This window comes from Pinus tabuliformis, chromosome 2_2, assembly GCF_031772625.1.
Source record: "Pinus tabuliformis cultivar Carrire ecotype Pingquan chromosome 2_2, CPIR1, whole genome shotgun sequence".
Taxonomy (NCBI): domain Eukaryota; kingdom Viridiplantae; phylum Streptophyta; class Pinopsida; order Pinales; family Pinaceae; genus Pinus; species Pinus tabuliformis.
In genome coordinates this window covers 26024426-26051945 of record NC_142300.1, presented here as the reverse complement: position 1 = coordinate 26051945, position 27520 = coordinate 26024426, and the positions used below count along the sequence as shown (strand labels likewise).

At 36.0% G+C, this 27520-nt stretch overlaps 1 protein-coding gene across 1 annotated transcript; it reads right to left on the bottom strand.

The window, feature by feature from the left end:
- Window positions 1–115: 115 nt before the first annotated feature.
- On the bottom strand, window positions 116–26526 carry LOC149191351 (uncharacterized). The gene is made up of 3 exons (XM_089406617.1): window positions 26450–26526; window positions 2214–3421; window positions 116–195 (listed from the first exon to the last, which is right to left on the bottom strand). Exons 1-3 carry the CDS (start codon window positions 26524–26526, stop codon window positions 116–118), a joined length of 1365 nt encoding a protein of 454 aa, XP_089262743.1.
- Between the last annotated feature and the right edge of the window lie 994 nt (window positions 26527–27520).

The following is a 27520-nucleotide window of genomic DNA, read 5'->3' as shown; positions in this document are numbered from 1 at the left end:
TTTTGACACAAAAATAAATACCACCTCACGAAGGACGTGGTAGAATATATAGTCAGAGCTCATCATACGAAAGTTAGTGCTCGCCTTGTAAGTGCATGATAGATTAAATGACTAGTTATTCCAGTAAAGGGTGCTTGCTCATGGTGATGAGAGCGAAGGAGGACGAGACGGCTGAAGCTTTCAAAGGTTGTGATCCTGATCATAAGAAATAATTGTTTGAAATTATTTCTGACTATGATGGATTATTTCAGGAACTGAGAGGATTGCCCCCAAAACAGGAAATCCAACATGAGATCCATTTACAACAGGATGCTCCTTTACCGAATATTGGCATGTACAGGATGGCTTCTATCGAGATGGAGGAGATCAAGAAATAGGTGCAGGAGTTGCTAAATCAAGGGGTCATTAGACCGAGTTCTTCTCTGTGTGTCTCATCGATCGTGTTGGTGCCAAAGAAAGATGGCACATGGAGAATGTGCGTAGACTACAGGGCACCAAAAAAAATTACGGTGAAAAATCGATGCCCTCTCCCTCGCATTGATGAATTATTAGATCAGTTGAAAATGTTGTCTATTTTACAAAACTCTATTTGTGTAGTGGATATCACCAGGTTAGAGTTGCAGAACAAGACATTTGGAAAACTGCATTCAAAACCAAGCAAGGGTTGTTCGAATGGATGGTGATGCCATCCGGATTGTGAAATGCCCCGACCACGTTTATGAGGGTAATGGATGATCTGTTTAAGCCTTTTCTTGATAATTTTGTGCTTGTATATCTGGACGATATTCTTGTTTATAGTAGGACATGTATGTCATGTGAAGAAAGTGCTTGATTGTTAGAGATTTCAGCAAAATCACATAGAGAATCATTTGTCGACGCGTTTCGAACCAACTAGTGTGGTTCATCGTCAGGACAAGTTGAGAACCAAATCTGAGCGATCCGTTAAATAGAGTATGCAGGTCCTTCAACGGCTACATAAACGGCTATATGAACAGGCAACGGTTAAAAAGTCTTTTAACGGTTAAAATATATAAAAGTAAATATATATAAATATATATTTATTATTTTTATTATTTTAGTTATTATTATTATTTTTTTAATTAATTAATTAATTATTTATTTATTTACAGTAATATTATTGTATTATATTAACCTTAAGTTAATATTACTATATTAATTTTAAATTAACATTTTTGAATATTATTATTAATAATAGATTAGGGTAATTTATTTTTTATTTTTATATTCTATTATTATTATTATTATTATTATTATTAATTTTCATTTATTTATTATTTATTTATTTAATTATTTATTTATTTTATTATTATTATTATTTTTATTTTTATTTATTTATTTATTTTTATTTATTTACTTCTTCTTCTTCTCTTCTTTTCTCTCTTTTTTTTTTTTTTTTCTTTCTTTTTTTTATATATTTTTTTTATTTTTATTTTTATTTTTTATTTTTTTTTATTTTTTATTTTTTTATTATTATTATTATTATTATTTTTTTTTTTTTTTTTTAATATATGAGTGAAATGAATAAAATTGCAATTAGTTAATTATTAATAATCTAGGTCTAGGGTGAATAATTAAAAGGGTGAAATTACTATTACTAAACCAATGATATCAAGAGAAAACAATGACCAGCTAAACCAATAGAGAGGGGTCAGGCGAAGAAAAGGCTAAGGTAAAAGGGCTGGGATCCAACACCTACTAATCTTCCAGCCGTCATCCCTATTGAGATTCAAAGGTCTTTTCTCGATCTCAAGGGCTTCCCTCAATTTTCGATGGTGAAATTGTGCCACTCTTGCGATAACTTGAGCCTCTTCGATACAGACTTGATGTTTAGTTTTCTCAGCATGCGGACTTGGCCCTACCATGCCTCAAGTCTGCTGCATGCTCACTGATCCTTTGATTAATTGAGCGACCAGTTTCACCAATGTATGGGGCCCCGCAGGAACAGGGAATGACATAGACCCCTTTCATGTCTTTAGAGTCAACAGGATCTTTAATAGATCTCAGCGAGCTCCGGATGGTGTTAAGAGGTCTAAAGGTCGAGGGGATATTATGCCTCTTAAGAATCCTGGCGATCCTATCAGTGGTTCCTTGGATGTAGGGGAGGTGTACCCCAAGGATCCGGTCTTTAGGATCTTTTTGGATAGAGGGCTCCTTCCGGGCCTTGAGGAAGGCTTTTTGACCTAGGTGTCTACTGTAACCATTTTTAACGAAGACATCCAGGAGATGAGCCTTCTCTTTTGCTAAGTTTTTCTCATCAGAAATTCTTAATGCACGAGTAGCCAGCGTGTTGAGAACGCCTAACTTCTGAGCAGGGAAATGATGAGAGCTGGCATGGAGATATTGGTCGGTGTGAGTCTTTTTTCGAAAGACTTGGTGGGAGAAGGAACCATCAATATTCTTTGAGATGAGAACATCCAGGAAGGGAAGGCAACCGTTGACTTCCTTTTCCATAGTGAACTTAATGGCGGAGGATTGTTCATTGAGATGACGGAAGAAGAGATCCAACTCATCATGACCATGAGACCAAACGACACCAGTGTCATCTACAAACCTCTTCCAAAGCTTTGGCAAGAGACGGGCTGAGGACAAAGCTCTGGACTCGAAATCTTCCATAAAAAGATTTGCGACGACTGGGGATAGGGGGGAGCCCATGGCCACCCCACAAGTTTTCTCATAGAACTCTCCTTCGAAGCTAAAAAAGGTGGAAGTAAGACATAACTCAACTAACCGAGCGGTATCAGGGTCAGTGAGCCTATTGATAACTTCCACGGCCTCATTGATGGGAATACAAGTATAAAGGGAGACTACGTCAAAACTAACTAGAATATCATCGGGGTCAAGCTTCACCTTCTTAAGATCATCAACAAACGACGCAGAGTCTTTTACAAAGGACTCTGTGCAGCCAACCAATGGTCTAAGCTTTAAGGCAAGGAATTTTGCAAGAAGGTAAGTAGGACCACCGATGGTATTGACAATAGGTCTTAAGGGAACCCCTTCTTTGTGGATCTTTGGAAGGCCATAGATCCTAGGGGTGATGGGGTTGCTTTCTATGAGCCTCTGGGAAAAAGAATCAGTAAAATTACAGGACTTGATAGCAAGAGCAACTGCCTTTGAAACCTTCTTTAAAGGATTCTTGGACAGCTTTTTGTAACTTCCACTATTGTTAAGATGATCCAACATCTTGGATCGGTAATCATCCTTGTTAAGGATGACTGCTGCCCCACCTTTGTCGGCTTTTAGGACAACAATATTGTGATTTTGGTTTAAGGTTTTCAGAGCCTCAAACTCAGCTTTGCTGATATTACTACGGGGCGGTTTTGCCTTCCTAAGGGCCACGGCACAATCTTGCCTAATCGTGTCCTTAATTTTATCCAGAAGGCTCTTAATACCAAATTCCACACTGTATGTAAAAGAAAAATGAAAAAACTATATGTAAAGATGTCAAAGTGTGATTTTGGGAAGACCTCTCTAGTTTATTTAGGTCACATAGTCAGTGATGGGCAATTGAAAATAGATCCCTCTAAAGTAGATGTGATTATGAAGTGGTCCGAGCCCACAAATGTTACAGAGGTCCGAAGCTTTTTGGGCATAGTACAATATTGGAGAAGGTTCATTGCGAACTTCTCTATTATCGCAACCCCCTTACAAACATTGATAACTGTGAAGGAGGCCTTTCAATGGGGAGGAAAGCAACAGAAATCCTTCGACAAGCTGAAAGAGAAGATCAACACAACACCACTTCTAGTCTTACCAGACCTTCAACAACCTTTTTAGACTAAAACAAATGCCATCGGATATGCCATGGGCGTTGTATTGATGCAACAAAGGAAGCCTGCATGTTACCATTCGAAGAATTTCTCCAAGGTTGTTGTGAATTATACCACATACGACAGGGAGTTGTATGCCTTGGTTCAGAGTGTAAAGAAGTGGAAACACTACCTAATCGGCAAAGAGACCATCATCCATACGGATCATCAACCATTGCAATACCTTTAGTCACAAACCAAGCTTCAACAAGCCCGTCTTTTCAGATGGATGGGATTCCTCCATCAGTTTCATCTGGTAATAAAATACAAGAAGGGCACCAACAACAAAGTAGCAAATATGCTTTATCGACCTCCTATTTTTGCATCTATAGTTTTGCAAAATGCTTCTTTATCATTAGAAGGTTATGTTGAACAATATGCTAATGATGATGATTTTAAAGATATTTGTGTAAAACTGGCTCATGGATTGCAGGTGGACAATTATTATTTGCAGGGAAAACTATTGTATCACCTTGGAAAACTCTGCATACCCATTGATGAAAGGGTACATGTAATCCAAGAAGCTCATGCCTCTCTTTTGTCTGGTCATTTTGGGGTTGAAAAAACATTATGTCATTTACAGAGGTTTTGTTTTTGGCCTCATATGAAAAACATTGTGACTCACTTTGTAAAGGGTTGTGTGTTGTGTTCTGTTTCAAAGCTCTCTAATAGAAAACTTGGGCTCTACACACCACTCCCTATTCTGAGTCAACCATGGGAAAGTGTGTCCATGGATTTTGTAGGTGGTTTTCCTATGTCTAGGAAAGGTCACGACTATTTGTATGTCGTTGTGGATCATTTTAGTAAAATGTGTATTTTAATGCCTTGTAAAAGCAGGTTACTGCTAAGCAAACTGCTTATCTTTTCTTTGAGTATGTTTGGGTCCATTTTGGGTTGCCCACATCTACTGTGTCAGATCGAGACGTGCATTTTCTTGGAGAGTTCTAGACCAGCTTGTGGAGAATGATGGGCACTAATCTGAAAAGAAGTACGACATTTCATCCATAGATCGATGGGCAGACAAAGTTCGTAAACCGCACCGCGGTAAAATTTTTACGAGGCTATTGTGGGAAACATCCCAAGTTGTGGGATGAACAACTTCGTTATGTGCAACATGCATACAATCAAGCATCACATTCATCCACACAGAGCTCGCCGTTCGAGACATGTTTTGGTTATCTACCAAGGGATGCCTTAGACATGGTATTTGGGAAAGATGAGGATGGAAATAGACGAGATGATAGGGACAAATAACATAAGTTTATTCAGTGGATACAGGTGATTCATCAGGAAGTATAGGAGTAGTTGGAGAAGAGTCAGGCTCGGTATAAAGCTCGACATGATAAGCACCGAGTTGACCATCAGTTTCAAGTTGGGGACAAGGTATGGCTCCACATCAACAAGGATAGAATGAAGGGAGAAGGGAAGAAATTGAGACCAATTCGATATGGTCCGTTCACCATATTGGTAAAGATTAGAGATAATTCTTTTTATTTTGACTTGCCCGCTTATATGAAAATGTACTCATTAGTAAATGTTGAAAACATGAAGCTTTATGAACCTCCATTGATTATGGATACCGAAGAGGTTGCACAAATTCCTATAGTGGATGATTTTGCACCAGAGTATCTAGACAAGTTGCCTGAAGATATCATACTTGATAGGAAAACCAAAACTTCATGATGAGGAGATGTGGAGTACATTTGTGTGGGCTTCAAAGGAATGCATCCAAGTAAAGCTCGTTCAATGGAGAAAGAAAAAGTGAAGGAGCAATTTCCTCACTTGCCAATTGAGTGAAAAGGCTTTTGGCATTCCAAAATCTCTTAGTGGGGAGGATTGATCCTGGTGGTTCTCTAAAAAGTACTAGTGGCATGGTCAGAAGGCTCAAAACTCAAAGTGGTAGAAACTCTATAAACTTAGAATCAGATCGAAGTGTTCATCATCCTGATTCCAACGGTGAAAATGACACTCAAATCCGAGTTCATATGAAGAAGTCAGAGCATGTCAAAGGTCAAGTTTGACTTGTACAGGTGGCAGGAGAAGATGACGTGGCAGAACTTTTCAGCAAATGGGGAAGCACCAAGTGGCAAGTCTCCATTGGTACCGAATTTCTCTGATTGCAAAAGGCAAACATATGTGGGTTAAGGAATCGACCCCCAGCAATACCGAGTTGCGATTGCAATATTGCAATCACAGATCGGAGGCGAATCATCGGTTTCAAATTGGCCCTAGGAAAGAAAAGTTGCGATGCGATAATCACATATCACAATCGCAAAAGGGGAAGTGCTTAAAGAATCAGCCCCGGGAGAAAGCCAAGTTGTGATGCGATGTATCGTAATTGCAGAGTTAGGGTGCGATTTGAGATATCGCAATCGTAGTTCACAAAGGGAAGCAGTCGCATAGAGTACCAACCTTTGGTTCCCGCCGATTGCGATTTGCGATGAGGATTTCGGACCTGATATATTATGTATTGTGTGTAATAGCCCGTCGAGTCCACTATTATCACAGGGTGCTCGTTGTAAAGGCTTGAGTCTGTCCGCCGATTAAAACACTGATTGCGATTTGCGATCTCTGCGCCAATGAGTTATCGACGCCGATAAAGTCTTCGAGATTTAGGGAATACGCCCATTCATGTGAGAACGATTTTAAAGCTATTTTTCTATGTTTAAATGGGTTTGTTACCTGTGTACTATTCACGGCCCGAGAATCTCTATTGGAAATGCCCGCCTGCTAGAATTTATCATCTGTTGGGAACTGCCCAAAATTGAAGAGTCGACTGATTAAGTGATATATATATGGGACGATCCGCATAGGAAAAATGAGGAGGCTGGCCTATAGTTCAAAACATTATACGCAGTAGTAACCTAACCTGGAAGCAGGGGTCAAAACCTCGCCTTGAGCAGCAGGGAGGTTTCAAGAGGGTGTATAAAGCTCGATTATCCGAATTGGGTGTTCAGATAGACGTTTTTGCACAATTTTCACCAGGATTTAGGTGGTACTGTTCGTTTCTGAAATTGGGCTCTCCATTCTTCATCCATCTTCCATCTTGGAGGTATAAGGATTGTAATTGAATGTTGCTTGTACTTTTCTTTTTTTATTCCAATTAATGAAAGAAGGCCTCCCCACTATTGAGCAGGGCCCGGAGACGTAGTCCAAATTGGACGAACTCCGTAATCAAATCTTTGTGTCATGGTTTCTTGCTTATTGTGTTATTTCCACATTGTTTTATGTGCTTTTAAGTTCCATGATTAATAAGCTCTATTTCATGTAATTCTAATGCATCCATAAGTAAAAGATATTGGATCAAACACTTGGCGAATTGGGTGTCCAACATTTCCCCCCTTGACCTGAAGGGGTATATATGAGTGTAAGAAGAGAGTTGTAATACAAAAATACAAAGGTGCAAGGCAACAATTAGATGAATATTCTCTCTGAAATAATGGTATAAGGTGGGAAAATTGGAGGTCTCAACCGGTAATGGTTTAAGGATGACCACCAACTCTAGAACACTTAGTGTAGTTCCTGGAATAGTTCTAAATTTGGAAAAATGTTGTTAGTCTTCTGCTAGAGGAAGTGCTCCCTAATCCTTTGAAGAGGGAAATCATTGATGTCTCAACCTGGAACTCTTAGTGCATTTCCTGGAACAGTTCAAAATATGGCAAGAATTTTTTATCCTTCCACTAGAGGAAGTGTCCCTAATGCTCTGAAAAGTGAGACCATGAACCTGGAAAAGGGAGGTCACAACTTGCGGAAAAAGGGAGAACCTAAATCTGAAAATGGATCTCTCAACCTGCAATGGTTTAAGGAAGGCTACCAACCAAAGGCATGCTCATGGGCTTCTCTATCTCTAGCTACAACTCTAAATATGGGTATGGTTAACCCTAGCTCTAGGATCAAGCTATGACTTAGGCTCACTTGATTTATCTTGGAAGCTTGTAGATGATCATAAATTCTCCCCCCGTCATATACAAGGTGAGAAGATGAAAATATCTCAACTGCAAGACTTTTCAATACTCGAGAACAAATTATGTGGTATGAGAGAAATATCTTCTTGGTTGTTGAAGTCCATTGCCAAGAAGTGATCCATCTAAGGTGAACCTTTGTTCTTATAGGAAGCTTGTTTCTGAAGCATTTGTTTGAATGATGGGTGTGTTGACCACAATGCTCATACAAATGAAGATCAAGACAATGATATTTCACATGACCAACTCGATTACAATGTTGGCATTTGACAATTTGTTGTGGAGGAGGAAGAGGGGCAGGAAAAGACAAGTTGCCTTGAAAAAATACAACACTCTAAAATTTGATGGGCTTTGAATAATCTAGAGTATGAAATGACACTTCCTTATCATATCCAAGACCTGTTTTATGCTTCTTGTTGACAAGATATTCCTAAGGTCTAATGATGGGCTTTAGAAGTGTAGATTTAACTTCTGCACCTTTCTGCACATTTGTTCCTAAAATGGGTACTACATCTTAATCAACCTCAATCTCATTGATCTGATTGCTTTATGATTGTTGATGGGAGTCTGTTTCAAACTCAAATAGAGGGTTGTTTTGAACAAAGACCAGTTCAGAATGATGTCTACGTTGATGTAGTTCGTCTTGCTATAGCTGAGACTCAAGCTGAAAGAAATCAATTTTGATTTGTGCATCGTGCAAACATGTTTGAATATTAGAGAGAGAATTCTCACTGATTTTACGATATCATGAACACTGGAATGGATGAAGGTATTCAAAAACTCTAATGCATCATCAATTTTAGCCATTTTCTCAACAACTCAAACTTACACTTCAAAAACTTATTGCAACTAAGAACCAATGAAGAAGAAGCAACACTCACTCACAATACAATGTAACATGTTGCAATTTTCTTAAAAAAACGGTGTTGGCTCTTGATTTCAATAATGCTGGCGTTTGGTTTCATGTCAAACTTTCGACCAACCCCAATTGTTCCAATGGAAACTTGTTATATAAATAAATAATGCATTCAATGTAGTCAACATTGTAAGCAATACAACATTCAATATATATAGTAATGGTTTTACATATGACACATATTTAAACCAATTCAACGCACATAGCAACAACCGGCCCTCACAGTTCACGACATAAATAGAATGACCAACATATGAACCAATTCAACACGGTAATGTTTTAAACCAGGGAAACCAAACAACACACATACCAGGATGCACATGAACCATGCACGGCACACGCACAAAAAGCTCTCTAACCAGCGCTCATGGTGCTTAACCAGACACATGTTAAATTATTAACGGACCAACATTCAACATATTCCTGTACACAACCTTCAAAACTCAATGTAGAGAAAGGATCAAATGCAACATGCACAAAGAATGAACCACAGATCGTCGGAGAAGCGCACACTTTCGGCAATTCAACGCTTCAAAATTAAACTATTCAACGCACAAATGAAAAGAAAAATAGTCCATTGTTCGAGCTTGTAGCATGCAACAAAAGCGACACAAGGTTTGCTTAATTTATTTGGTTCAGTAAGCTAGGCCATTGCACTTTACACTAGCTTGCACAATTGTTCACTATGCTTCCTACCCATCTTTATTATTTTCTTCCTTTAACGAAATCAACCACCATAGTAGTAGGAATGCACAAGTCAAGACGTTAACAGTGTTTTATCTCTATATTTAAAACATTATGATAATGTTGTTCTCCCTACTCCTTCCGAGTGGACATAAACAACCAATATTTTGGAGAATGAGATGAATCAAAATAGCGTAGAAGTATGTGCACAATCTAAGTGGCAGTTTAGAGTTGTAGATCTAAGTGGCAAAACTGACATTTACAAATGTCACAAAAGTGGCTCACTCTTGAGTATTGTAGGGGATTGTTGATATGGATACCATTTTAAAACACACATGGAATGATGAACACAAGATAAGGTACATTGTTTAGTGCATTTTTATTCACAAAGATAATATACATAATACATCTGTGTGAAGGTTGTTTTCATATTCCAAGGTCTTTTTGGTCTCCATTCACATTCCACCAAACCAACTCTCAGCGAATTAGAAGTCCAACAATAATAAAAATGATTACTTGATTGACTTTAATCTTGTTATTATTGAATATATTTATGATAACCAGATGATTTTAATGTTTGTAGATGACATATTATCTAATTTTATATGGATATGTTTAATTCTTGAAAAATATATTTCTTGGTATATTTTTAATATTCATTATCTAAATTTTAATTTTGAATTTTTTTCTTGATATTATTAATTTTCTTTTCACATTTTTTCCATTTTGTAATATTAATAAATTTGATACATTATGGTATTTATTATTTTTGGACTATCTTAGATGTTTATACATCTTAAATGCGGCAAATCAATGTTGAAAAATTTATAATTTTATTTATAATTTTTTTTAAATTGATAAAATATATACTCCTAAAATATTTTTGTAGTAAACAACAAAATTCAAATTAAAACAATAAAATTTAATAACTATAATTGGCTTAGAGCATAGTCATTATTCTAGCATGGCTCTATCTAATTACCATTGCATAAATTCAAATGTATACATTACTTCAAAAAGATAAATGCCCTTGAGAGAATTTGAAGGTACGCTCTTTTGATTAGGAAAGATTCCTTTCAAGCACTTGCTGCAATGATGTTGTTTGAAATGTATAATTGAAATGTCATTTTCAATATGAAAATATACTTCCAATGTCATTTATGGTTCTTTTCTTCCCATCTCCACCTCCAAGAATCATTATCATATCTTTATTGTGGTTTATATCCATACCGGATATATTCATACTAATCAGATTTAAATATCAAACGGCATATCTTTATATCAATCATATTTAGATATGTTATTTTAGTATCAGATGGCATATATATTTATATTAATCAAATTTAGATCTCATATTAATCCAATTCTGTAAATTATTGTTAAATTTTTAGAACAAAATTAAAGTAACATATTTTCATTTTTGTTATGCAAATAAAGTTCACTGTTCAATGACAAAACCCAATGCATCACTGAAGCATAACTTTAAAAAGAAATTGTAGGGTAAACAATAGACACAGTTTTATTAAAAATGGGTATAATTGCCTATTTTCTCCACAAATGCTTTATTTATATACAGGGATTCCAGGGCGGCAACAACTGAATGAATTATTAAATGGAACATCGCCATACTTAGAAAAGTTGTGAAGCGAAATGTATTCTGTTCGGCTGAGAAAGCGCTACCGCTCATGCACCAACGCCCACCAACAAATAAAAGAGAAAGGCAAAGCAGATATATATTTCACACTGTAAAATGAAAGGAAAACATTATCTCATTCTCTTTTTCTCTCCAATTTTGACGTTCCGGGCAGCTCGTGATTATGAGACAATAATGCACATCTAAATTTAATAGTTTTAATTGAAGAAATTGTGCTTTGAGCAGTTTTCAGACATACATAGTTTTGTCTGAGATTGGACCACATAACTTGTATCAGTAATGCACATTTAAATTTAATGGTTTTAATTGAAGAAATCGTGATTCCAGCAGTTCTCAGACATACACAGTCTTGTCTGGCATTGGACCACATAAACTGTACCCACAAAACTTCTCCACTTAACTGTTGGATCACATCTTCAGCGCTGTTTTATGTTTTAATTATATGTTTTTTTTGTATGTTTGGCAAGACTACATCTTCATTATGTTCAATATATCACCCTAATCAAGGCAAGGGAATTGAACCAATGACTTCACATCAAAGACACAACACCCAATCACCAAACTCCATAGACTTTACTTATCATACAATAGCCTTGTCTTGCATTGGACCACATAACCTGTACCGACAAAACCTCTGCACTTAACATTGGACCACATAACCTGTACCGACAAAACCTCTGCACTTCACTGTTGGACCACATCGTCAGCACTGTTTTATGTTTTAATTATATGTTTTTTTTGTATGTTTGGAAAGACTACATCTTCATCATATTCGATATATCACCCTAATCAAGGCCGGGAATTGAATCAATGACTTCACATCAAAAACAAAACACCCAATAACTATGAATCTAAAACTCTATAAACTTTAATTTTATTTATTTATTTTTTCTAAAACAAATATAATTTTCATTTAAAAAAGTGACGAAAATTACATGCTGCAGAGTGCATACATACTATAAGAAGGACTGCTTTACAAAAAAGGCGTTTGGTTTTTCAATTTGATTGTATTATTTTTGTGATGTATTCTGGCGGCTGAAACAAATGCCCACATGTTCTTTCAGTGTGATGCATCGTCTCAAATCTGGTATGATCTGTCATTATCTCATGGTTTTCCTCACCGGGTTCTCATCTGTACAGGAGGGCTTCAAATGGTGGAGCGAACAGCGCCCAGCTTGGCGATCAGTATTCATCCTTACATGCTGGTTTTTGTGGAAATGGAGAAATGCTCGCATCTTTCAAGAGTCCAGGGTGCCCCTTGCCTCTGTCCTGGTTCACATTTTCGCTTTCCTCGACCCTGCTGGTTAACCTCCAGCCATGGTTTATGCCAATTTTTCCTTTATCGTTTCTTTTTCGGTTTATGTGGATCATTTTTCTCTTTTGATCTTCCTCTCTGTTTTTGGATGGTCTTTATATATTGTTTCTAAATGATGATATATCTGTAAGCTATCTGGACAGTCATTTTTTGTGGAAGTTCAGATTAATCTGCAGTATCAGACCTATCTGTCTTATTTCCAGGATGGGACGGCCATGTTATGTAACAGAACTTTATATTCTCTTAATATAATCCATGATGCTTTTCTCTCTGAAAAATAAATTTTGTTCTCTAAAATATTTTTAGAATTTTGAAATTCGAATTGCACAGATTATCTATTTGAATTTGCAATATGAATAAATCTCCATCCAATTTTGATTATCTAACATTTTTTGGAATTTTGAAATTCGGATGGCGTAGATTACATCTTATGAAATTAGAATTGGAATAGATCTCAACCCAAATTAAAATAAAATTTAAATTTCAGAAAATATAAAGGAAAAGTATAAATTCCAACTTTTAACTTGGGTTCTGCAGCAACTATCTGTCTTGTTGTTGTGCTGTCGAGATTATGAGCGTTGCGGCTGCCAAGCACAACAATATCGAGATTATGAGCGTTGCGGCTGCCAAGCACAACAATATTATTGGTTGCTTTTTTCTCATTGCATTTTAGACCAATAATAATATTTATTTTATCATTTAATTGTCGGTTTCCTTCGATTGAAGTTTATGTACAGTTCAGGGATATATGTCTTGTTGTGCTGTCGAGATTATGAGCTTTGCGGCTACCAAGCACAACAATATTATTGGTTGCTTTTCTCTCATTGCATTTTAGACCAACATTAATATTTATTTTATCATTTGATTGTCGGTTTCCTTCAGTTGAAGTTTATGTACAGTTCAGGGATATGTGTTAATGGCAAGAGCTAACGAGCTTTCTATGAATGCCTCGTTACATGCAGGCTCGATAATCCGATATAACACATGTGCTATTTATCTAGTCACCGCGCGCGTGTGTTATATCGGATTATCGAGCCTGCATGTAACGAGGCATTTAATGCCCTATGACAGGTTCGTTAGCTCTTGCCTGTTAATAGGTGTAATGACGTATAAGGGGTGTCATGCCAGTACACAATTTTAATAAAAATTATAAATTATTTATAAATGGCTAAAAAGGGTTTGATATTTATTTTTAAGTATTAATATATTTATTAGATTTAAGAATAAAATAAATTTATATTGATGAGATATAAATTTTAAGATGGGTAATAATAATAATAATAATAGCAACAACAACAACATGTTATTTAAAATCCAGAAAAGATAAATTTAGATTTTTTCTAAATATTTCTTTTATATTCTATGTTTATAAATACGATTTTTTGTTTTTTATGGAAAAATATTCAAACGATACAATAAAAATTATTCTATTTGAATATGTACAAAAACAACTTGGAAACAATCATATGTATTGGAGTTGCAAAAATCTATGATTCATGTTTCTTTCTATCCACAAATTCAATCATGCCAAAGAAATTGAGAGGGAGATCTAAGGTTTTATAGAGAGTGCATATGCTTTAGAGTTATGTTCTCTAAGCACATGATAAAAATATAGTCATTCAAAGGAGAGAGTTATGTTCTCTAAGCACATCATAAAAAGATAGGCATTCAAAGGAGAGCATAGCCTCACTGCAAGAAAATGTTTTCAACTTTTGTTGTTAACCCAATTGATCACCAATTTTGAGTTCCCCATCACTTGTAATGCCTAATCAAATTTCAAAGAAGAAACAAATACAAGTGTTCTTAATGTTGAATTCTACTCTATTGTTTGACTCACACCCCAAAGAATATCTAATATGCATGAAATGAGACTAATTAAGATAGAAGTGTTCTTATTGATATGAATTCTACTCTATTGTTTAATTCACACCCCAAAGACTATCCAATATGCATGAAATAGGACTAATTAAGATAGAAATGTTCTTAATGCTATGAATTCTACTCTATTGTTTGATTCACACCCTATAGAATATCTAATATGCATGAAATTGCACTAATTAAGATATAAAATGACATCAATCCCACATACCAATGGGTGACCATGAAAAGTGCCATAAAAAACCCCATGGTGTGCCATAATCCAAATAGGGCATTACAAGATTATTTTCTTCTTTTATTTTTGATCTAATCTGAATTTTTCTAAAGTTTAATAATCAAGCCTATTATAACTTTGATCAGAATGTCACATGAACTAAATACACTAGAGTTACTTTTCCATTATATTCCATATACTAATATGCACAAAAAAGCTTCAAATTGGGCTACAAATCTATAATCACTTCAGACATTCATACAAACCACTAGCTCAAGCTAAGACTAACTATCTCGTGTATCGAGCTCTGTGACCGCCTTTCTACACACCTGCTTTGTATATGGACAAGAAATAAAAGTATGAGAAATGTATTCTTAAGATGCTCTTCACAAAGGACATCTACTTGGACCAACCCAACCCCTTTTCAATCCATTATCCCAAGTAAGAAGTTTGTTTTTTAGTGCAAGCCAAAGATAAATTTTGCTTTTTACAGGAGCATAAAGATTCCACATAGAGCTCCACCACCACATTGGATCGCTTGGAAAAGGGGATTCCACGTAATAAGAATATTCAAACTTGCTCATGAATTCACAATTACTTGGATTCTTTGACTAGCCAAGATCATCCTCTATATTATCTTTCAATCTCATAAAAATTGAGACAAGCAAACTTATGAAGGATTTCCATTATGCTGCTCCCAACCCTAAAAGACCTAAAGCAATGAGAGATTTCCATCCTGCGCGCCCCCACAATTAGTGAGAGTGGGCCTTTGAGTTAAGGAATATTAACATACCATATTGTTGCAATTGGATGAGAAGAGAATTTAAACAATGTAAATCATCTCCTTCCCTGAGACAGGGATCCACAACCAACTTCACCTTCAAACCATTTCCAATATGTTATACCATCCATGATCCAATTAATGAAAATGCCAAAATGAGAGCTTTGTTGATTGGAGTAGAGAAGTAAGGGTTCTGATTGCCTAAGTTCTAAGGCTAGTAGAGGGACACACAAGACAACCACTTTAGCATAATATTAATTTATTTAACTATTTCCTAAAGTTGGACTTAGGAAAAATTAAAATTCCTCAGTTAACTTATGATTTAATCTTAGTCCTTCATCATGATCTAATCTCAGTTGTCGAAAGTAACTTTAAAATTTGGGTCAAAATTATAAGAGGAGATATAGGGAGTAAATGGAAAGTTAGTGGAGCACAAGCAATGTGTCGGATCATCGAGAGGAAAAGAATAGGGTTCAATAGATCACAGTTATTCAATGTCCAAGAGATAGAGATCGAGTGAGGGTCAAATTGCCTCAGGTTAGAAAACCTTAGTGCAACCTTTAGTTCGTACATATGCACAAAGGGAAGAGCCTGCACGTATGTACTATTTGCACATGTGTGCATAGAGAAGAGCCTACACATCCATACTATTTGCACATGTGCACAGATTGCCATATTTGCATGATCATATGAAAAATCAAGTGCGTGGAAGAGATATCAATTTTTCTCAGAGTTGATCAGTTGTTTTCCTATGGTGAAAGGGGAGTTCTCCCTTGCTATAATTTTCCAAAGGAAACCCTCTTGCTAAAGATAATCAAAGACACACAAAAGTTGTAGGTTTTCCATGGAGTTGGGGTTTCATGGGTATATATTGCATTCTATGTGTGAGATGTTTTTTTATTCTAATTTATTTATTTATTTTTGTGCATGCTATGTTAGAAAAATCATTGTATTTGCAATTTAAGTTTTTAGTGTAGTAGTTATTTGTATTTCTAGTTTTTCTACTTAGAAAATTGTGAATCAAGTAATGGAATTTAAGGAAATCTAAAATTTCATCAAAGTATAGCCTTTGATTGAAGAGCAGACACAATTTTATCTTTAGGAGCAAGTTCTTCAATTTTGAGGGAGTGAGTTTATTAAATTGATTTGGCCGCTAAGGTTTCTAGGAAGTGTGAATGGCTTCTAGGTAGTGAAATTTGTTTCAATGTGCAGTGCGATTTGGTAGTATGGCATATCAGGGTCTCAGATTTGAAAACATATTGGTCGATGTGTCCAACTTCTATTCGTGGGATGAAAGGATAAAAATGGTGTTGGAAGAGAAAGGGGTATAGGATTTTTTTAATAATGTCCCAACCGCATCCACTGACCCTCAACCGTTGACCCCAACATAGAAAGATGGACCATGCTAAAGGGAGAAGAATCATCTTGGAGGGACTCAAAAACCACATTGTTCCTCACTTAACTGGGAAGAAAGTAGCCAAAGCCATGTGGGAATCCATCATTGGTTTCTATCAGGGTTCGAGTGAGGCTAAAAGGATGGTATTGAAGGACAATCTCAGGAATATTACAGTGTCCAAGTTAGATTTTGTGGTGTCTTACGTCACCAAGTTTTCCAAAGAAAGAGTTGGATGGTGTGGGTGAATCAATTCTAGATAGGGATCTTGTAGATTTTTCTAGATGGGATATTTTCTCGAGAAATACTTATAGATTGGGAGCGATTATGGGGAGACTGTGTCCAAGAGGATATTTGCAAACAAGTTGTGTCATGTGTTAAAGTCAAGGAGCATATCCAAGGGCAAGAAGAGTAGTAGTGGTGGAGAGTTGAGCTCCAAGGGCGAGAAGAAGAAAAATAATATTAGTAATATCAAGTGTTTTTCATGCCACCAGTTTTTCCATTATGCTACTAAATGCTATAACATGAATAAAGGTTCAAAGAAGGACCAAGTAGCAATCTCTACAGATATTGATGAGTTCTTTTCTCACTTTGAGCAGTTTTCACTCATTGATTGCATGAAAAGCTTAGTGGATACCAATTTATGTTATTTGGACATCAATGTGTCCTGTTATATGATGGGAAACAAGAAATATTTTAAGAAACTGTTAGAAAGGGACATGTAGTTCGACATTAATATGGGAGATGATTGAAAGTATTGAGTTTAGGGTACTGGTACTATTTGATTTGAGAGGGAGTCTGAAAACCCTCTTTATCTTAGAGCTGTCCTTTACATACTTGGGCTCAAGAAGAATCTCATTTCAATTTCAACGTTGGAGGATAAGGGGTACGAGGTGACCTTTAGATAAGGTAGGGTTTTCATAAAACCCTCAAACTCCAAGGTGGTGAAGTAGATTGGGGTTAGACACAAGAGCGTGTACATATTGCAATTTGATACAACTGCAAAATCAACTGGTAGAGGGGGCCATGACTTAGGATGTGAGCTTGAGGAGTTCTGGCATAGGTGCATGGGGCATTTTCACCATGAAGCACTAAATATTCTCAAGGAGATAAAGAAAGAACTTCCACAATGCAATCAACATGTGGTGTGCAAGGGTTTCACACTTGGCAAATATGCCAAATCATCTTTTTCCTAACATAGATAACGAGGCCAAGCTTGGACCTTGTACATTCATATGTTTGTGGTCCTTTCTCTACAACATCCCTTAGTGGGTACAAGTATTATTTCACCTTTATAGACAATCACTCATGGAAGACTTGGATATTATTCCTAAACAAGAAGGATGGAGTCTTCTCAAAGTTTCAGAGTTTAAGGCATTCGTTGAGAACCAAACTAGCAAGGAAATCAATGCATTGAGGTTTGGTAATGGCAAGGAGTACACTTCAAATGCATTTGAGGAGTTGTGTGCCAAGGAGGTCATCAGAGGGAGTTGAATACACCATACAATCCTCAACAAAATGGGGTGGCAGAATGCAAGAAAAGGGCCTAGTTGGGGAAGCCAAAGCCATGTTGCATGACCAAAGGTTTCCCAAGTTTCTTTGGGACGAGGCATGCAATACAATGGTTTCCTTGCAGAACTAGAACCCACACAGAGTGTTGGGGTGAGTTACACCAAAGGAGGCATTTACAGGGAAGAAATTGAATGTGTCACATTTTCAGATATTTGGTAACCTTGTGTATTGCATATTCTAGAGGAGAAGAGGAAGAAGCTAGAGCCCACAGTAGATAAGGGCATCTTCGTGGGCCACATTGAGACATCCAAGGCGTATAGCATGTATATTCCAACAAATAGGAAGATAAGAGACGTGTGGAGTTTGAGGAAGAGAGGGCCTTGAGGAAGTCCTTAGAGCATGAGAAGGCTACAGTGTAGGAGGAGGAGCAACAAGATCCCAAGTAGGAGGCTCAACCAACACCTCAAACTATAGCACAATAGTTTATGGGAAGGCCAAGCAACATAAGGATGAGTAGGACACATGGAGGAGAGAGTGAAGCCCACTTAGGAAGTCACTCCCAACACGGGGAGAAGTAGAGCGATATGGGTAGATCAATTGATCCAAGAGGCGTGAGAGAGATTTGGTGCTTTTAGTACATTAGTTAGACAGAGAGGACACCACAGAGGTACACTAGATATATGGTGCTTATGATAAAGTTGTTGGATGCTAATCCTTCTAGTTATCAAGAGGAAGTCACTCAACAATTGTGGAGAGATGCCATGGTGGAGGAGTGTTCCTCCATCATGAAGAACAATGTTTGGGAAGTGGTGCCAAGGCAAGAGGGAAAATTTGTGGTGGGTTTCTGGGTCTACAAGATCAAGCATAGGGTTGATGGGAGCATCGAGAAATATAAGACTAGATTTGTGGTGAAGAGGTTCTCTTAGATAGAGGGGATCGATTATGACAAGACCTTTGCTCCAATGAATAGATGCTTGTATGTGAGGGCTATTGTAGCTATTGTAGCATAGATGGGGAGGAAAATCCACCAAATGAATGTTAAGAAAACATTCCTCAATGGGGTTGTTGAGGATGAGATTTATATTGAGCAGCTGAAGGCATTTGAGACATGTAGCAAGGAGACTCGTGTTTGCAAACTCTAGAGAGCCTTATATGGGCTCAAATCGGCTCCACGAGCATGGTATGATAGGATAAATAGTTACCTTCAGGGATTAGGCCTCACCAAGAGTGAAGTATACCCCAACCTCTATTACATTGTTGTTGGAGGTGAGCCACTTATTCTAGTGCTATATATGGACGATCTAATTTTGATAGGCGCATATAAGCTCATCTATGAGTGTAATAGAGATCTTGCAAGCAAGTTTGAGATGAAGGATATGGCGTCGATGCACTATTTCCTTGGCCTGCAGGTTTGGTAGGGTGATGGTGAGATCTTCTTAGGGCAAGGAAAGTATGCTCTAAAGCTTCTATGGAGGTTTGACATGTAGGATTGCAGGTTGATGACCATAGATCTAGTCACAAACTGGAGGAAGGTACATACATCCAAACCAGAGAAAGTAGATGCTTCACTTTACCGATATTTAATTGGATTGCTAATGTATTTAGTGAACATATGGCCAAACATTTGCTTTGTAGCTAACTCTTTGAGCTAGTTTATGGTTGAGCCTATCAGAGTTCATTGCCAAGAACATGTTGAGTTATCTCAGTGTGATAGTAGAGTTTGGATTGTGGTATAGACAGGTTGATGAGATGAGGCTTGAGGGCTTCACTAATGTAAATTGGGAAAGGAGCTCCATAGACAAGAAGAGCATATTAGGATGCACATTCAGTGTTGGATTAGTAGTTGTTTCTTGGTTCACTCGGAAGCAAATATTAGTTGCATTAAGCTCGGGAAAGGTTGAGGTACATGGTTGCCTATTTGGAAGGGTACAAAGCTATTTGGTTGAGAAAGCTTCTTGTGGGCTTGTTTGGGTAGAGTTGGATCCCATCGTGATCCATTATGACAATCAGAGAAACATTAAGCTCATGAGAATCTCGTGTTTTACAATCTCTCAAAGCACATCGATATATATTATCACCACATTAGGGATATTTTTCAAAGATGTATAGTTTCACTCCAATATGTACCAACAAATTAGCATACATCATACATTCTGACCAAGGCTTTGAAAAGGAGTAGATTTGTTTCCCTCAGAGAGATGTTGGGTGTAGCGCAAAACATCTTCCTCTTTAAGAGGGAGTGTTGATTGGAGTAGATAAGTAAGGGCTCTACTTGCCTAAGTGGTAAGGCTAGTAGAGGGATCCACAAGACAACCACTTTAGCAAAATATTAATTTATTTAACTATTTCCTAAAGTTGGACTTGGGAAAAATTAAAATTCCTAAGTTAACTTATGATTTAATCTCATGGGGGCTTCACTAAGGGAGCAATACCATACCACATGCATTCATATTGGGGAATATATATTGAGGAAAAAATGACATAATTTACTGAGCATATAATAGGGGGTAAATGGTTTTTATATTGGCAGGTATAAAAAATGGAGCTCAAAGTTAATGAAAAAATATAAAAGGGTATAGAAAATATCAATGAAAAAATGGATACCTACAATTCTACTGAAAGTAGGATTTTTTTTTAATTTGGAAGGTGTATTGGGTTCATATTGATAAGGGGTTAAATAATGTGATTTTTAGAGGTATTTTCCAATATGTAGTCAAACTAAGGGTATTGTTTAGTATACAACGAACACATGTGCTATGTTAGAGGCTCATTGAGTAAAGCCCCCATGTTTAATCTAAACCCTTCATCACGATCTAATATCAGCCATTGAAAGTGAATCTAGGGTTTGGGTCAAAATTATAAGAGGATATAGAGTGAGTAAGTGGCAATTCATTTGAGCACAAGTAGTGTGTCAGATCAGCAAGAGGAAAAGAATAGGGTTCAAAAAATTGAAATGGTTTATTGTCCAAGAGATAGGGATCGAGTGGGGGTTGAATTGCCTTAGCAAAGACAACTTTAGCACAACCTTCAGTTTGGACATGTGCGCAGAGAGAAGAGCCTGTGCATTCGTACTATTCACACATGTGTGTAGATAGTCAGATCTCCACAACCATACTAAAGATCAAGTACGTGGAAGAGAGATTGATTTGTCTCAGAGTTGACCAGATGTTTTCCTATGGTGAAAGGGGAGTTCTCCCTTGTTTTTATGAAGAAAACCCTCTTACTGAAGATAATAAAAGACACACAAAAGCTGCAGGATTTCCCTAGAGTTAAGGTTTCCTGGGTATATCTTGTGTTCTATGTTTGAGATGTGTTTTTCTTCTGATTTATTTATTTTCTTCTATGCATGCTAAATTAGAAAATTAATTGTATTTGTAATTTAATTTTCCAATGCAATAATTGCTTGTATTTTTGGTTTTTATACTTAGAAAATTGTGAATTTGTTATTGTGTTTTAAGGAAATATAAAAATATTTCCATACATTGGAACTTTTTGTAGCTTTCTAGGGATGCCTAAACCATTCCTCAAAATACATGGGGAGGGAGGATAATTCGATTTCATAACCCTGCCTTAAAGAGATGAGTTGTGAACAAGGCACTAAAAGCTATGGGCTGCAAAGGCTTTGCTAAAATGAAAGACAATTCTTGAGCCCCCATCCTCCGAGCTTATTCAAGACAAAAACCTTATCATACTTCACTAAAGGAATTCCACCTAATTTCCTAGCTTCAAACCATAAAATTGAAAACTGATCTTAGAAATATTATATAAAATTCCTTTGGGCACATGGGAAATCGACATCCAATAAACATGAATACTTTCAAGAATAACTTTAAGAATGGTAATCCTACCACTTTGAGAGAAAAGGAGATTAACCCAAAATTAGACTCTTCCTTCTATCTTTTTGTAAAGCCATAACCATTCCACAAAACTGTAACCATTTGGCTTGAGGAAGAAGACCACATATTTAAAGTGCTTGTCCAGAGGCTTATGCGGGAATGTGAAAAATAGATCCACTTGAAAAGAGATATGCTCATGAAGAGCATAAGCGATGAAGCAATATATTTTTATGTTTACCTACATGCCCATTACTATACAGAAATGAGCCAACATGGATTTTAAAGCTAAAATATCCCTCAAACATCCCACAGAGAAAACTAAAATGTCATCCATGAAAAGTAGATGGGAAAGGAGTTGATTTTTCAATCTCAGGAAATGCAGAAAATGCCTCTGTCTTTTTCATAGGCAAGTGGGGACCTCATGCATAGACGTAGATCCTGAATTATTGCTATTGCCTTGAAACCTTTAAGAACTACCCTTGATTGGGCCTCCACAAATAATTTGTTGATGGATTCACTGTGAGAAGGGAAATAAAAGGAGTGGGAAAACATCCTTGACATATACCATGGGAAGCCCTAAAGACAGGGGAAAGGGCCCCATTTATTAACACTGCAAAGGAAGTAGATTGCAAGCATCCCATTATCCAATTTACAAAAGAGAGCCCCATTCCCATTTTTAGCAATACTAGCCGAAAGAACATCCAATTCACCTAATCAAATGCTTTTGACAAGTCTAGTTTGAGAGCTAGAACAAGAGTATTTAGTGTTTTTTTATGTAATCCATTTTTTCATGTGCTAAAGAGACTTCATCATGGATATGTCTACTGTATAAGAAACCAAGTTTCTCTTTTGAAATAATGCCATTTAAGATTGGCTTAATTCACTTAGAAATGATCTTCAGATTATTTTGTAAATTACATTACAACAAGGTATCGGTTTGAAATCATCATAGGTGAACCCATCTTGGTTTTTGGGAATAAGCTTGACAAAATTTGAATTGAAAGTGCCAAAAACATTTCCAGACTGTTGAGATTCCAAAACCACCTTCAAGAGATTGTTTTTGAGGAATTAAAAAAAGTCCACATAAAATTCTACAAGAAGACCATCTAGTGTCCAACCATTGCTGATGCCTAGAGATTCTTCCTAACTGATTTTTTATTTACAACACTAATAGTCTTTTTTTTCTTCTCATGATGTCTTTATATGTCAAGGTTTGACACAACCAATAAAATGCCTTAATAATTTAGACAAGATCTCAACAACCTCAAAAATTTGAAATTATATAATTAATGTGACCCGATCTATATAATTCTCATTTAACATAATACAAAATTACCTAATTTTCAAATAGGAGTCCTCTACCGAGACGAAGGAATTGCCCGAATGACCAAAAGTAGCAAGAATCCGGGCAAAAAAATTAAATTTATTATTATTATTATTATTATTATTTAGAGCCAGTGTTTGAATCATGTTTTTGATGGTAGCAATGGATTCAACACCATCAAAAACTTCTAAGACACCTAAAATTATGAAGTTTGGTAACTTTTACTTGGATTCAGAAAAATCCCTGCCAATTTTTTTCAAAATATAACCAGAATTTCCATAACTTTCAAAGGAAAAATAAACATAATCATTAAACTACGGCAATTTCAAATTTCAAATATATATACATTATCAAAATTATATAATCTCTCAACTTTTCTTAAAGAAAAACCTTTAAAACCAAAATAACGTTTTAAGGAAATTCAAACATCTTAATCCTATAAACCAATTGCAATATTAATTAACGGTAGCCATCACTCACTTCCCATCCTTGTCGTACTCATGATCATGTATTTAATCATTGTTATTGGTCACTATTCATCCCATCTCTTTCACGTTGTTGGTGGCCTTCAAACCTTTATCTCATACTCACTGTCCCCAATTTTGTCCGTTCTGGTCAAGTTGACGTTCCGCTCAAGTCATGATGATGACAGCGGAGAATACACATGCATTGGTGAAGTGTAACTGTTTACGTTTTGAATTTTGTTTTCATTTTAATTGTTTAAACGGATTTGATTTTGTGAAATATTTCTGTGGTGCGTTGGCCTTCGGATTGTGTGCAATACTTATATAAAAATTATAATTTTAATAAACCTTTATCCAATTTTAAAAATTTAATCGGAAAAGGCCATTACGTATAAGTATTATAATTAATTTAATTAATCTAGATTTATTTTAATTTTTGATTTATAATTTTAGATTTACAAAGTTTTGAGAGGGATCAATTTTTTTTGCATCCTAAAATATTTGTATTTCTAAAGATTTGATTTTTTGCATCTTAAGATATTTACATCTTAAGAGATTTGGTCCATCCAGAGTTAAGATGGGGCTAGTTTAATTCCCCCTTTAATTAATAGGCTATATTCTACATGAAAACTATGAGCAATGCCATGGGTTCTCATAAACTTCGATCTCAAAAACCACTCCTAACTTGACTAAGTCAAGTTTACCTTAACTACCCAACAAAATTTGATTAAAAAAATAATAATGTAGAATTTTTATTTTAACATAAGGTTATTTTTATTTTTATTTCAAATTTACCTTAACTACCAAAAAAAATTGATTTAAAAAAATAATAATGTAGAATTTTTATTTTAACATAATTATTTTATTTTATTTTATTTTTTTACTAAGTCAAAGTGTTTACAACACAAGACAATATCTCTTGCATATTGGAGGATGATAACCCATCTTAGTGATCAAAGAGATTTAGAACAATAGTAAGTAAAGGTCACTGGTTCTAGTCTCGCCAATACCAAAAATCCAGCATGGTTTCCGCTGATGCGGCTGCCGGGTGCGATCCCCTAGTGACTTGACGACTTAGACGCCCTTGAGTCGTGGCCTCTCAGCCACAAAGTAAGAGTGATTTTGAGGATTCACCCACTTATCAACCAAAAAGAAGATAACCCATCTCAGTGTAATAACTTATAAAGAATGTCATGTCAATATAAAAACAAAATTAAAAACTATAAATTACTTATAAATTATGATAAATTATTAGATAATTATTTTTAAATCTTAATATATTTATGTTTCATCTTTTTTAAATTAATATTTTTTTAAATATAAAATAAAATAAATCTATATTAATGATATATAATTTAAAATTAGTAAAATATATTTTTATAAATTAAATATTAATTTAATACTTAATCAATAATTTATGGAGAAAAATTCATTTATATTTATAAAAGATTATTATTATTATTATTATTATTATTATTATTATTATTATTATTATGTTTGTTTCTTCAAAATCCAAAAACAACAAAATTATATCTTAGAAGGGTAGATTTTATACTTCCTATGTAAAACTATTCACACAATAAAATAAAATCTAATCTATTCTATTTTAATAGAAAAAAAGCTAAAAACAATATAAATCTATTTTATTAAAAAAAAAATCTAATTTATTCTATAAAAAAAACTAAAAACAATAAAAATCTATTTTATTCTGTAAAAAAACAAACTAAAAACAATAATATGTATTAGAGCTAATAATAAGTGAAAATTCAATAATATGTATTAGAGCTAATAATAAGTGAAAATTCATTCATTCATGTTGCTCTCCATTCACAAGTTATGTAATGTTGGAGCAAGTAACAAAATTGTGGTTATTCATAATGGAATTAATCATGGATTTTAAGTTTACATTTTCAAAATCCAAGAAGAACAAAAATAGAATTGTAGAGATTATAATTCTTATACAAAACTATTTATAAAATATAATAAAAATTATTTTATTTGAATAGAAAAAAACAAGTTAAAAACAATCATTTGTATTGGAGCTAATCATAAGTGAAAATATATTGATTGATGATGTTTTCTGTTTACAAATTCTACAAAAACTAATGAGCGGCCCAGAGTTTTTTTTTGGGAAAGCATTTTTATTTAGAGTTGACTTCTCGGAAAAGGATAGCCACTCAACGGAGAGCATAGCCTCTCCTATGTAATAAAGGTGGTAAGAAAACATTTTCAATTTCAACTTTGTTGTTATTTTAATTAATTAAGTACTAGTTTTGAGTGTTTTTATCCGTTTTAATTTTTTAACAATTTTCAAATGAGTAAAGGTGTTTTTAATGTTATAAATTTTATTGTATTGTTTGATTTGCACTTTTGAGTCATAGGTTTTTTATAGAGAGAAATATCATAACACGTGCATTTATATTGGGGATATATATTGAAGAAAAAATTGACATAATATATTGAGCATATATTAAGAGGTAAAGGGCTTTTATATTGGGAGGTATAAAAATTGGAACTCAAAGTTAATGAAAAATATAAATGGGTATAAAAAATGAATGAAAAAATGGATACCTACAATATATAGTGAAAGTAGGGGTTTATTACCCGGATGCGGGTGCCACGCAGCATAAGGACAGCGCTCCACCTGCACCGCATGAGCAGCCTCATGTTTAATCCAGACTTTAACTACCCTCCACCGCCCTGGATGGCTAGCGTGCGAGCTAAGGAGGGAAAGGACAGCAATTCATTGCCGAGGTCAGGAGCCATTAACCGTCGCAGAGAGGAGTTATGGCTTTCCAGTTTCGAGGCAAGCCAGCACAGTTTAAGAATGGCAGGCATTTGGAATGTTTTGCATCGAACAAGGTTCGAATTGGGGATTTGGGCTTCTGGACCTCCGGTTTCAGGGCGCAAAAGCGAGAATTCACTCTGGCATCTGAAGGAGGAGAGCGAGCATCACAGGAAGCCATGCCGCCGAGACAGAGGCTCATTAGCCGTCGAGGCACGGGACGAGGCAGATCCTCACGCCCCCCGGCTGCCAATCCATCTTCAAGCTGCTGCCGCTGTCTATGCCACCGGGTGGCTGAAGCAAATCCCATCCAGTCGCAGCAATACTTAGACGCCAGGTCGCCGGATTCCAGTGCTGCTCCACTACCCGCATTTGGTTCAGCGGTGTTCTCCTTCAGCGGTGCCCAAGGCAATTCCAACATTCAAGCTCACGTCTCAGTCCTATTCCTGGAGGAAGCGAAAGAAGAAATTGTGGAGCAACCCAGCACCCAAATTCACATTGCTGAGAGCTCCAGAGCAGCTGAGCAAAAGGCAGAAGCACAACCTGAGCCAGGGGCCGCTCCACCTTCATCTCAACCAGCACCCGCTTCAGGCAAGGCTAAGTATGACTGGGGAACTCCCCCAGAAGGCGAATACTGGATTTATCCAGAGGACTCAGACGAATAATTGCCGGCTCAACCAAGCCCCTGCCCTCAGTCAAATGTTCAGGTTCTTTTTTTGTAGAGTGTCTCTCTTTTCGCAAATTCACAATGTATGCCGTGAATGTTTATGTTTGGCCTCTCAATTATGCTGTTTTGTGCATAACCATGCCCCTGCGAGGGATTTTGCTGGAAAATTACTTACTCTCATGCCCCTGCATCGGTTAGTTAATTTTGTTTTTTTCTGGTCTTCAAAGCTCTATAGCCCCTGCGTGGGCTTCCAGTTTCAGTCACAGAGCCCATGTCTGGGTGAATGGTTTTAATGGTGTCGCCCCTGC